Genomic DNA, 12,695 nt, shown 5'->3' on the forward strand with positions numbered 1-12,695 from the left:
AAATAACTCTGAAGGGTTAATAGAAAAAAACACTCAAAAAACAGTAACAAGAAAGGAGAGATAAACTAAAGATTATCTGGACAGCATCATAAGTGGGACAGCATCATAAGACAGGAATTCATTCAGGGGCATTTTAAAGTTATAACCAGATGCACAAACTATTTTTCAAGGAATACTTGGGGATAAGATAGAGGAGAACTCTTGCTCCTTGAAAAGAAATAGCTAATTTTCTTTACAGCTAGATTGCTGGGCTCAAATTCCAACTGTGTCACTTACTAGCTATATATATATTTTTTTTTTTTTTTAATTTATTTTTGGCTGCGTTGGGTCTTCATTGTTGCACGCCGGTTTTCTCTAGTTGCGGTGAGCAGGGGCTACCCTTCATTGCAGTGCATGGGCCTCTCATTGCGGTGGCTTCTCTTGTTGCAGAGCATGGGCTCTAGGCTCGAGGGCTTCAGTAGTTGTGGCATGCGGGCTCAGCAGTTGTGGCTCGCAGGTTCTAGAGAGCAGGCTCAGTAGTTGTGGCACACGGGCTTAGCTGCTCCGCGGCATGTGGGATCCTCCCGGACCAGGGCTCAAACCCTGTTCCTTGCATTGGCAGGAGGATTCTTAACCACCGTGCCACCAGGGAAGCCCTAGCTATATTATTAAACGTCTCTGTATATCAACTTTCTTATCTTTAAAATGGGAATAATAATAGTTCTAAAGAAGTCCTATTGAGAGGATTACAATTTGTTAGTAACATAAAGTGCTTAGAATTGTGCCATTACTGTAGTATGGATTCAGTAAATGTTAACTACCATTTATAGTAAGAGTAGTAGTAGTTACTGTTATCATTATTTTATGAAAGATCACATTTTGTATTTTCTTTATCATAAAGAGAGCATAACAACACTATGATCCTAACATTGAAATAATCAAATTGTACTAACAAAAAGTTCTTTTAAATGATCGATACTATTTCATTGGGCCCTATGAGAAATAACTCGGTTGCTTGCATATGTGGTGACTCCTCTCCATATACATGCATATACAGAAAACATCAGCTGAATGTGGGAACCACCATCCCACATAAAATGATTACACATAACTCCAAAATCAGCAAGTATTTATTAGGTTCCTACTGTGCTTTGCCATAGAAGATACAAAGAAAGTATAAGATAGCCCTTGGCATTGAACTGCTTAGAGTTTCATAGGGGGAAATAAAAGGTATACATTTAGTGAGTAAATTAGAAAACAAACAAGGCAAAGTTTAAACTAGTGCATGGTTTAGCAGTATATCTCAAATACCTACGTATCACAGGAATTTAGAGGGTGAAATGGGAAATGTAGTTAATTTGATGATGTTTCACAAATGAAGTAAATCTTATGGAAATAAAAATTTTGGATGATGGCAATGGTATGAATTCACGTAACCAGGATTAATCTTGGTTCTTCCTTCTTTAACTGAACAAAATTAACATCTAAACACTAGAGAAATGGGAAGATTTACCTGTGCTTTTTCTGATGCTTCATGAAGGAATATTATTTCAGACCTCAAATATGCATTTTCTTCATGTTCCTTGTTGAAAGACATCTGTATATTCTACAGGAAAAAAAAAAAAAAAAAAGAATTTCTCTTTTTCTACATGTAAGAGCTATTACATGTATCTCTTTCAAAATATCTGTTCTGTATTGTGGCTAGTACCAGTTCAAGTTCTAATATACATAGATAAGTGTCTTATAAAGGATTTTTTTAAATCTTGATATATCCAACTCCCAAACTTCTCTTAATTTATAAATTTATCAAAACTATTTATTAAAAATATTCTCATACTGGGACTCCAATTAGAAATAATTTGCCTAAAAACAAACCTTGATATTTACCTAGTATCCTTATGTCAAAAAAATTCTACTCTCTAAGATGAAATATTTTTACTTTATGTTACATACACGTTTCTTCCTATTAGCAGTATGAGCTTATTATTTCAAAGAAACACATGCAAGGATCTTTTAAAATTATAAGTAGGGGAAGAGATTTTCATCAAGGAATACCTGAGGGTGGAGCAGAAGAAAGCACCTTTGTTCTGTAAAAAAAAATGTTCTCTTTGAGATGAGGAAAAGGTGATAGGGATGTTGAGTTGTGGGCTGGGTTTTACCTAATAGGTACTTAGTCACATGGGGAAGAACAAAGTCTAAGTCCTCTCCCTTCAGAGAGAGAACCACTTTTCTAGCTTTCCAGAAGAAGCATCTCAATAAAAGTCAACATCATATAACATCTACATCATGAGATTGATTTAGAAATGTCTTAAGATATAAACATAGTAACATTTATTCTATTTTTTATTGTGGTAAAATACACATAACAAAATTTATCATTTTAACCATTTTTAAGTCTTTTTAATGAAATGTCTTTTTTATTGACGTATAGTTGATTTACAATATTGTGCTAGTTTCAGGTGTACAACACAGCGATTCAGTTATATATAATAATAATAATATTAATATTATATATTATATACAAATATACATTATATTATTATATAATTACATCTAATAATATGTATTCTTTTTCAGATTCTTTTCCCCTGTAGGGGAAAGGGGTGGGGAAGGATAAATTAGGAGGTTGGGATTAACATATGCACACTACTATATATAAAATAGATAACCAGCAAGGGCCTACTGTATAGCACTATACTCATTTTAACTATTTCTAAGAGTACAGTTCACTTAAAACTATTTAAGTGTTAAGTGTTAAATTCAGTGGTAGTAAGTACATACATTCATGTTGTTGATAAACCATCACCAAAAATAGTTAATATTTCTTACATTTCATAAAAAAAGCTTCACAACAATTCATTTGCAATAGGTATAAAATACAAATAAGTCTCATTAGTTTTGCCAAGGCAACTTTTTTCAAACTATAATAATCTGCATGAAATGATTTATTTCCTAATATCCAGTTGACAATAGTTCTGGATATACACTCATTTACACTGAAACTTTAATAAAGATTTTAGGAGAATCAGAAGGACTGTAAACAAACATGAGTGAGGAAATACTACTTAGTGAAGAGATGAAAGGAAACCTCTGTACTCAAAACCTCAAAACCTACCTTATTTTCTTCAACCAACTTGGAAATGAGGTCATCTCTAGAAACTAAAAACAAAAAAAGTCCACATAACTATGATGATAATAACTTACAACTACATTGAAAACACATGGTATTTTCCCTGAGAAACTTTGATTTAAAAAAAATTTGTTTTAGTCTGTATTTTGCAGAAATAAGGAGAATGGAAGTATTTCTATCATATTTTTATAGACTGGAAACTAAATCCTGAAATTATCAAGAAACTAGTCCACAGTCATGTACAATGGTAAATGAGGTCACATTTTACTCAATGCACAGATGATGATGAGTCTGAGGGATTTCAAGCCAGAGAGGCACACAATCAAAAAGATCAAAAAGCATTTTGTTAGATTACTCTGACAAAGGCTCAATAAAGACAGGGAGATCAGTTTAGTAGCTGTTGCAGTAACCCAAGTGTAAAACAATGAGAGCTGGCTCTGAGGTAATGATGCGGAAGGAAAAGACTTGTGAAAAGCAAGCAGGGAGAGCTGTCAGGACTTGGTGACCGACCGTTGGGGTAAAGGCAATAGATGAGTCAAGGAAAATATCTAGTGTACAGACCTGGACAGTGGGGGTGGCTGGTGGATTCTAACAGGGAATTCAGGGCAAGGAGCAGGTTTGGGGGATATAATGAGTAAAAATGACTGCAACACTTAAGCTTCCATCATGTGTTTTGAGGTATCTGCAAAGCATCTAAATATAGATGATTAGTTGGCAGTAAGATACCATCTGGAGCTCAGGAGGATGATTTGGTGTGGGAAAAAAAAAAGATGTGAAACCACTCAGAGTATGTATATACAGTGAAAATAAAACCAAAGGCAGAAATAGGAGAACAGTTTGGCACTGTATACTAGTAGCCAAGAGATATACACTTTTCTGAGGTTAATGTTTGGCTTCATAGAAAATTCATAAAGATCTATTAGTTTTGTTTCACTTAAATATTCTAAAGCCAGAAAATTACAAAACACATAAAAACTCACATTTTATTTATGATATACTCAGAAAAACTGTACTTCTTGAAAATGAGTCCAAGACTCATTTTAAACAAATTCTAATTTAACATATGTGAAGGAGCAAAAAGATAAACTACATGATCTATTTTGAAAATTCCACTAATCAAAGGAAGACTAAAAGGGGAATGTTTATCCTACTTAGGAGAACAATTTAATCACTTTAATTAATGTGTGGTAATACACACACATATACACATATATATACATAATGTTTATCGCTAATAAATAAACAATTATTAATAAATAAGTGCACTTTAAAATTCATTGAAGCAAATATCTAAAGGCATTCCTTTTATTAATCTAGTTAGAATAACTATTTGTACCTTAAAGTAATAAAATTGCATGCATGTAAAGCATCTATTATTCAATATGAAGCATATAGCTGGTATTCAGACAGGTTTCCTTTTTTTATGTTAATTTGAATTACTGTTATTCTAATCTCAATGTTTTTAATGGTCTTCCATATATTCTTACAAAATTCAAAAATAAAGCATTAATCCATTAAGAAAGTAACATTTTAAAAAATCACTTAATCAGAAGGACAACTAGTATAATAGAAAGATCTGTGTTTTAGCCCCAGCTATTCTATTTACTGTGGGTCCTTCACTATAGATCTTTTTATCCTTCTGTAGAATGGGGTATATTTTCTTATCTTTCTCACAAGTTTGCTGTAAGGCTCAAATGGGATAATGTGGTAGTACAAAAAACAGTCACAGGAAGACAGAAAATTATTTAGGGGCATTATCAGTGAGAACTTCACAGAATAATTCATTACTCAACAACTATATGGAAAAAGAATACTTTCTGCTGAAAGCAGTAAGTAAAAGTATTGAATGGATTACCCTTTATGTTTGTTGTTTTTTTTAATTTTCATTTCCCTTTTGGTATTCCCTGTCCTCATTACAGCCACAGAGCAGGAAAGCCTCACTGGCAAGAACACTGGGTTTGGAGTTAGAAGATCCAGGTTGAGGCCTCACTTCACCATTTATTCATTTTGTAACTTTAGGAATTACAGATAGTTTTTGTGTATTACATGAGATAATGTATGTGAAAGTCCTGTGTAAACCATGAAGTGTTATTCATCTGTAAGGCACTGCACTGGAACTCTGGGTGATCTCTATAGTGAGATCTACCTGAAAACTGCTGTTACAATTATATATTAACAAACAGTAGTCTGATAAGGGCTGTTGGGTTGGAAGAAGCATGTCTCTGAGCGACCTGGGATCAAGTCTAGACACTTCCATTTCCTAGCTCTGTCACCTTTTAGGACCCTTTTTTTTTTAAAACAGATGTTTTTTCCTCCTCAAACAAGTAGTTAATCTAACCTCTCTCTATGGTACCTTACAACTATTCATTTCTACAAATACAAGTTGACCAAAATAGGTTGATAACCTGAAGAATGGAAAGTCTGACATGATAAATGGTTAGAATCAGTAGGATAGCAAGGATTAATGACCTCATTTCCTTATTAGCATTCTATTATCCAATGTTCAATCTAGATTTATAGACCCCAAATGTTCCCAAGTCCACAGTTAAATAAACCTGAAAAAAATCTACATAAGTTTACAATTAAGAGGGTCAAATTCTATTTTATTACCAACAGTCTCTGTCTTTCTCAGTGCCACAGATAAAAAGGAAATCAGCAATTTTTTACATCCAGGTCTGTGGGAAATACCAGTAACACTTTGAGAATTTGGAATCTTAAGAGTTTTTGCATGAAATCTCAAAAAACTAACAAAAGTGTAATTTCTAGCATCTGTTTTCATACCTAGATCAGACTTGAGCTGTGAGGTAGTGGTCTCCAACTCTCCTTTCTGTTGTCGCTCCTGTGCCAGTAGTTCTTGGGTGGTCTGAATAGAACTGCGTAGGGCAATGCAGTTTTGCTGCAAAATTTGCACCTGAAATCGTATAAGAAAAACTCCTTTTCTGTAAGGTAAAGATTTCTACTAAGCTAACTTATAGCACAGGCGTAAGGCAGATTTTTCTGATCTTAATGTTCCTGGAGGAAGAAGTGGTGTTTATGTGTTACAGTTAAAGATCTCAACAGAGTGCAGTGTCTTCCAGCAGTGCTGTCCAGGAGAACTTTCTGTGCATTCTTCAACAGCACTCAAAATGTGGCCAGAGTGAGCGAGGAATTGAATCTTTAATTTTGTTTAATTTTAACAAATAAAATTAATTTTTATTTAAATAGCCACATGTGGCTAGTGCCTACTATACTGGCAATATAAGGTATAGCAATGAAGGATCATTTGCAAATTCTTTAAGTAGAATCCTCTTTATAATTCCATTGTGAAGGACAGCACTCGTTAAAACAATAAAAATTATGTAATCTAATAATAGGTATTATGATTTGAAACTACTAATTGCCTTGGTACTTAGCATTTAAAATATTCTAAATTACACATAGATATTTCAAATAACAACTTTGATGAAAGCAAAAATATTATGCTAAAATAAATGAGACTTGAAAACAGCAATGCAAACACATTCCTGATTATTTGACTTATTCCTTGCTTCAAATGTCAGCTCAGTTTAATCTTTCTTTTTTATGCACGTCATATACAATACATATAACATGAGACTAGGTCAGTGCCTTCCAAAATCAATTCTTGTAACAGAGATTATATGGTGTAGGGGGAAGGATTCCCTCCCAGGAGCTAAGAGTTCACTTCTGTAAAGCCTGAGACAAAATAACCTCTCTGTCCTTAGCTCCCTCATTGATAAATTAAGAGCGTTGGACTAAATGGCGTCAGAGTCCTTTCTTATTTTGCACTAAAATTTTTAAAATTGTAGTAATAATGTTAATAGAGGAATACTAAAGAAAAGAATTTAATAAATCTAGAGGAAATAAGCAAAACTATAGGTTTGTAGGTAAAACATTAGCTTTTCCCCTTTGGTTTCACTTTCCCAACATAAACAAGGAGAGAAAATCTCTCTACCTGTTTCCGTTCCATCTCCACTGTTGATCCCATTTCTTGTATTTTGAGTAGCAAGGCTGATCCAGATTTCTCAAGAGATTCCCTTAGGTGCTTCTCTTGAGACAGTTGTCTCCTTAGCTATAGAGCAACATTACAGTTAGGCAAGACCAAGGGAACTTCATAGCAGTTTAACAAAGATCAAAGTCATCATGAAAAGTTTACCAGACATGCCATCTCACCCCCATTCTTCGTTCATTTATGACTACTCAAAAACATGTTTTTGTTTCTCCCTAACGGATAACCTTCTAAGAAATGCAGAGTCAAATTTGTTACCCTCATCTTCCTACTGTGTAAGTCTGTTTTCCAAATTGTGGGTCAAGACGCATTAGTAAGTTGCAAGAAGCACTTGAAAAAGGGGGGAGAAAAGAATAGAAAGAAAATGTCAGAGCACATAGCGAGTAGTAAGGAAGGGTAAGTACTGCTTCATGAAATGTTTGTGTATATGCATGTATGTATGGTGTTGCAGTGTAAAATATGTCTTACAATGTATTGCTGTCAAAAAGAAGTTTGAAAAACACTAATATGTCTTAGTATATGTATTTTCTGTATTTCTCTATTTTCTAACTTTATTTTTTAACTCTTTATTTTCCTGTATTTTGATTTCTTCACCTATATATATATATATATTTTTTTTATCCCATAGTATTATAAACATTCCTCTGAAACCTGTTTCAATTATGTATTGGAATTTTTTTTTTCATGTATTGGAACTTAAAGATCAAAACAAATAATGAAGTAGTTGTTAAGCAGCAGACAAAAACAACACTCAAGAATTTGGGTACACTGACCTTATTTCTATCAATAAATGACTATAAAATGAGTTAGGTAAAGATACAAAGAAGGTTAAGAGTCTCTTTTATCATGAAGTGAAGAAATCCTTTCCAATTTAAATGGGAACTGAAAAATGCTGTTCCTTTTATGAAGTGATGTTAAATTGAAAGAATTTCTTTTTTAATTTTTTTACTTATTTATTTATTTTTGGCTGCGTTGGGTCTTCGTTGTTGCGCGTGGGCTTTTTCTAGTTGCGGTGAGCAGGGGCTACTCTTCGTTGCGGTGCGCGGGTTTCTTGTTGTGGTGGCTTCTCTTGTTGTGGAGCACAGGCTCTAGGTGAGCGGGCTTCAGTAGTTGTGGCGCACGGGCTTAGTTGCTCCGCAGCATGTGGGATCTTCCCGGACCAGGGCTCGAACCCATGTCCCCTGCTTTGGCAGGCGGATTCTTAATCACTGCACCACGAGGGAAGTCCCAGAAATTCTATTTTTAAACCCCAGTAAAGATGACGTAAGAGTACACTTTATAACTCTTCTCTACATTGTACATATGTATTTTATATGTGTTTTCTTGAAGGATGATATATTTAACAATTTTTAAGAAGTTTTTCTTTAATTAATTAATTAATTTATTTATTTATTTTTGGCTGTGTTGGGTCTTCGTTTCTGTGCAAGGGCTTTTTCCAGTTGCGGCAAGCGGGGGCCACTCTTCATCACAGTGCGCGGGCCTCTCACTATCGCGGCCTCTCTTGTTGTGGAGCACAGGCTCCAGACGCGCAGGCTCAGCAGTTGTGGCTCACGGGCCCAGTTGCTCCGTGGCATGTGGGATATTCCCAGACCAGGGCTTGAACCCGTGTCCCCTGAACTGGCAGGCAGATTCTCAACCACTGTGCCACCAGGGAAGCCCAAGAAGTTTTTAAAAAGTGAAATGAGATGAAAAATATGTTGACATGAAATAGTTACAAGATAGCCCGTTTTGGAAATGTTCTATGATTTTCTTAACCATACACCTAATATTGAACATTTGGATATTTCCAGTGTTTTGCTATTCTAAATACTGTTCTGCTGAACATGCTTGAGAATAAATCTTTTATTGAATTTCTGATTATTTCCTTGGGATAAATCCTACAAAAGGAATCACTAGGTTAAAGGTATAAACATTTTTTAGACTTTTGATACATTTTGCAATTCTCCTTCCAATTTTACCTTATCAGTAGTATTTGAATAAATCTCATCAGCACTACAGATTATCACTTTCTTAAATCTTTGCTAATAAATGAAAAACAACACCTTAATATTTTTGCATTTCTTTGGTTCCTAGTGAGATTAAACATTTTCTAATATGGTTATTAGTTCTTTATATATTTTCTGAACTGTTCTTATCCTTTGCCCACTGTTTTTTTTCAAGTCAATTTAAGTTCTTTAAAAGGGAAGATTATTGTCTAGTTTTGTTATGTTTTATTAGTTTTGCTTTTTTTTATACATGTATAAGATTTTAATTTTTATATGGTCAAACTTACTGAGCTTTTTATAATCCTGTTCCTTCTTTTCAAGCTTAGAAATTCCTTCCTTATCCAATAATCAGTTAAATATTAATATTATAATCTTATTTAAGAATGAGCTATAGTTTTTGTTTTGGGCTATATTTTTCAGGTTTTATTTTAGTATCAGATTATAATCACTTTATAATTTAGAGTAGCATAATATACTTTTCTAAGCTCTACATCGAATTATATAGTATAATTTGCTCAAGATATAATTTAAGTGCCTTATAAAGGGAATCTTTATTTGATAATTATACTACTAAGATATTCATCCCTAAAGCATTATGAAGGGCTATCAGTTAATCTATTTCATGTTCATCAGAACCAGATTTTATATATATATGTATTTCTTATCTCTTAAGAAAGATATATACTGCATTTACTTTATCTTTGTATAGTCCTTTGTTATGGGCTGAACTGCATCCCTCTGAAATCCATATGTTGAAGCCCTAAACTCCAGTATCTCAAAATATGACTGTGTTTGGAGATAGGGCCTTTAAAGAGTTGTTTAAGTTATGAGGCCGCTGGGGTGGGCCCTAATCCAACATCACTGTTGTCCTTATAAGAAGAGGAAATTTGTACACAAAGAGACACCAGGGATGTGTACACAGAGAAAAGACCATGTGAGGACACAGAAAAAAGGCAGCCATCTGCAAGCCAAGGAGAAAGGACTCAGGAAAAAACCAAACCTGCTGATGATATCTTGATCTTGAACTTTTCACCTCCAGAATGGTGAGACATAAATTTCTGTTGTTTAAGCCACCAGTCTGTGGTACTTTGTTATGGCAGCCCCAGCAGACTAATACATCCTTCCTGCTCCACATACCCTCAAAATGTCCCTATTTGACTAGCACAGTCCTTCTTCAGGTCCTTGACAAGTTCAATGAAAATTCAACATTTTACTACAGCACCAAGAATTAAGACTTCCCCAATAAAAAAATAATGTTAAGTGGCAATCCAAAGGATAGTCTTTTCAACAAATGGTGCTGTAACAACTAGACATACACATACACAAACTCACCCAAACAATCTAGATACAGACCTCACACCTTTCACAAAAAATAATTCAAAACCTAAATGTAAAATGCAAAGCTATAAAACTTCTAAAAGATAACATAGAAATATCTAGGTGACCTTGGGTTTGGCAATGATATTTTATTAATAGATATAATACCAAACGTACAATCCATGAAAAAAAATGGGTAAGTTGGACTTCATTAAAATTAAAAGCGTCTGCTCTGCAAAAGACACTGTTACGAGAATGAAAAGATAAGCTACAGATTGGGAGAAAATATTTGTAAAACACATACTGGATAAAGGATTGGTATCCAAAATATAAAAAGAACTCTAAAAACTCAACAATAAGAAAAAAACCCAGCTGCAAAGTGGGAAAATGATCTAAGATACCTCACCAAAGAAGATAGACAGATGGCAAATAAGCATATGAAAAGATGCTCAATATCATGTCCGTAGAAAACTGCAAATTAAAACAAGATACTATAGATACGCCTATAAAATTAGCAAAAATTCAAAACACCGACAACACCAAATGTTGGTGAGGATGTGGAACAACAGGAACTCTCATTCACTGCTGGTGGGAACACAACATGGCATAGCCACTGCAACAGGTTGGCAATTTCTTAGAAAACTAAACATAAGCTTATCATATGATAAGTATGAATCGTACTCCTAGGTATTTATCCAAAGGAGTTGAAAACCTATGTCCATACAAAAAAACTGCATATGAATGTTTACAGCAGCTTTATTCATAACTGCCAAACTTGGAAGCAACTAAGATGTCCTTCAGTAGGTGAATGGATAAACTGCAGTACATCCAGACAATGGATTATTGTTCACTGATAAAAAGAAATGAGCTATCAAACCATGAAAAGACATGGAGGATTAAATGCATATGCTAAGCGAAAGAAGGCAGTCCAAAAAGGCTACATGCTGTATGATTCCAACTACAGAGACAGTGAAAAGATCAGTGGTTGCCAGGGGCTTGAGGAAAGATGGGGGGTGGGGGAGGGAGGTGCGGGGTGATGTGTATGTAGAGCACAGGGCATTTTTAGGGGAGTGAAACTATTCTGTATACTGTGATGACCAAAAAGTAAAACTTAATGTGTGAATTTAGTAATCATGTATCAAAACTGGTTCATCAAATGTAACAAACATACCAGACTAATACAGAATGTTAATAATAGAGGAAGCTCTGGGGGTGGGGAGAAAGGATATATGCGAATTCTGTTTCTGTGCAATTTTTCTAAAAATTTCAAACTGCTCTAAAAAGAATCTATTAAAATAGCCAAAATATTTTTTTAAAGCATGAAACAATATACTCCAACTAACAATGAACAATCATGCTTTTATCAGTAACTAATGGCAAATAAAATACTCTACATGAGAGAATGTCCCAGATAGCTACACTTACTACCCTAAACACACTGAAATTTCATAATTTTTAAAATAGTATATCTATTTCTCTGTTTTGTATAACAGAATATTTTAAATATAACTTGATTCTTTTGATTTGGACTAATGTCAATTATTATTCTGTCAGGGAATATTGAGGTTTTTAGGCCACTGTCAAGGTGTATTGAATTGGTAATTCTTCTGACTCTTCCACTGTTTTCAGCTGCAAATTTTTAGTCCAACAACTTTTAGCAGCCACCTACTCCATAATTCCAATCTGTTATCTACTTAAATTTAGACTGAAATGAAAGTTTTAAGGTAAAATTAGATGAGCAGACTTATTAAAAGCTTCTTATTTTAAACACAACTTCAGTGTAAAAGGTCTTTGTATGTCCACTTAACTCTAGTATATGGGCAACTGCATGAGTTTCATGGTAACTGTTTCCCTCCCGGCTGAGAGCATTTATTTTTTATTTCTGGTTTTGTGGCAGTATTGAGGTGAAGGGAAGTCTTAATGTCACATACGGGCAGTTGTAACTTCATGTGGCATATTTTTAAAATCTTCCTAATAAACAGCCACATATTTTCTTCTTCAATGGTTTCTTTTCATTCTATCCACTTCCTTGACTTCCCCCTCTGCAATTCCAATGCCCCCTTCACCTTCCAGCTTCCTTTTTATCTTACCTCCTGAATTTTAAGATTCATTTTACGTTTTGTGGTCTTCAGTTCCTCTTCAATAACGGCTGCATTCTTCTAAAAATAGAAGGAGAAAAGGTTCTAAATAATCTGAAATGACAGGAAGAAACTGTCTATGGTATATCACAGTTCAAATCTAGACTTTTTTGGGGCAACCTATAAACGCTATTCTGAAT

General features: G+C 34.2%; 1 protein-coding gene across 1 annotated transcript in view; it reads right to left on the reverse strand.

Moving 5' to 3' along the window:
- The window catches only part of CCDC150 (coiled-coil domain containing 150), a 117,182-nt gene that overhangs the window by 93,821 nt on the left and 10,666 nt on the right, over positions 1-12,695 (reverse strand). The window contains exons 5-9 of the mRNA XM_082397477.1: positions 12,508-12,576; positions 7,062-7,178; positions 5,891-6,020; positions 3,095-3,138; positions 1,493-1,585 (exon numbers count right to left, since the gene is read on the reverse strand). Coding sequence (XP_082253603.1) covers positions 1,493-1,585; positions 3,095-3,138; positions 5,891-6,020; positions 7,062-7,178; positions 12,508-12,576 — 453 coding nt within the window. The remainder of the gene's footprint in view (positions 1-1,492; positions 1,586-3,094; positions 3,139-5,890; positions 6,021-7,061; positions 7,179-12,507; positions 12,577-12,695) is intronic.

The sequence above is a fragment of the Balaenoptera borealis genome (genome assembly GCF_965194805.1).
Source record: "Balaenoptera borealis genome assembly, chromosome: 6".
NCBI classification, from domain to species: domain Eukaryota; kingdom Metazoa; phylum Chordata; class Mammalia; order Artiodactyla; family Balaenopteridae; genus Balaenoptera; species Balaenoptera borealis.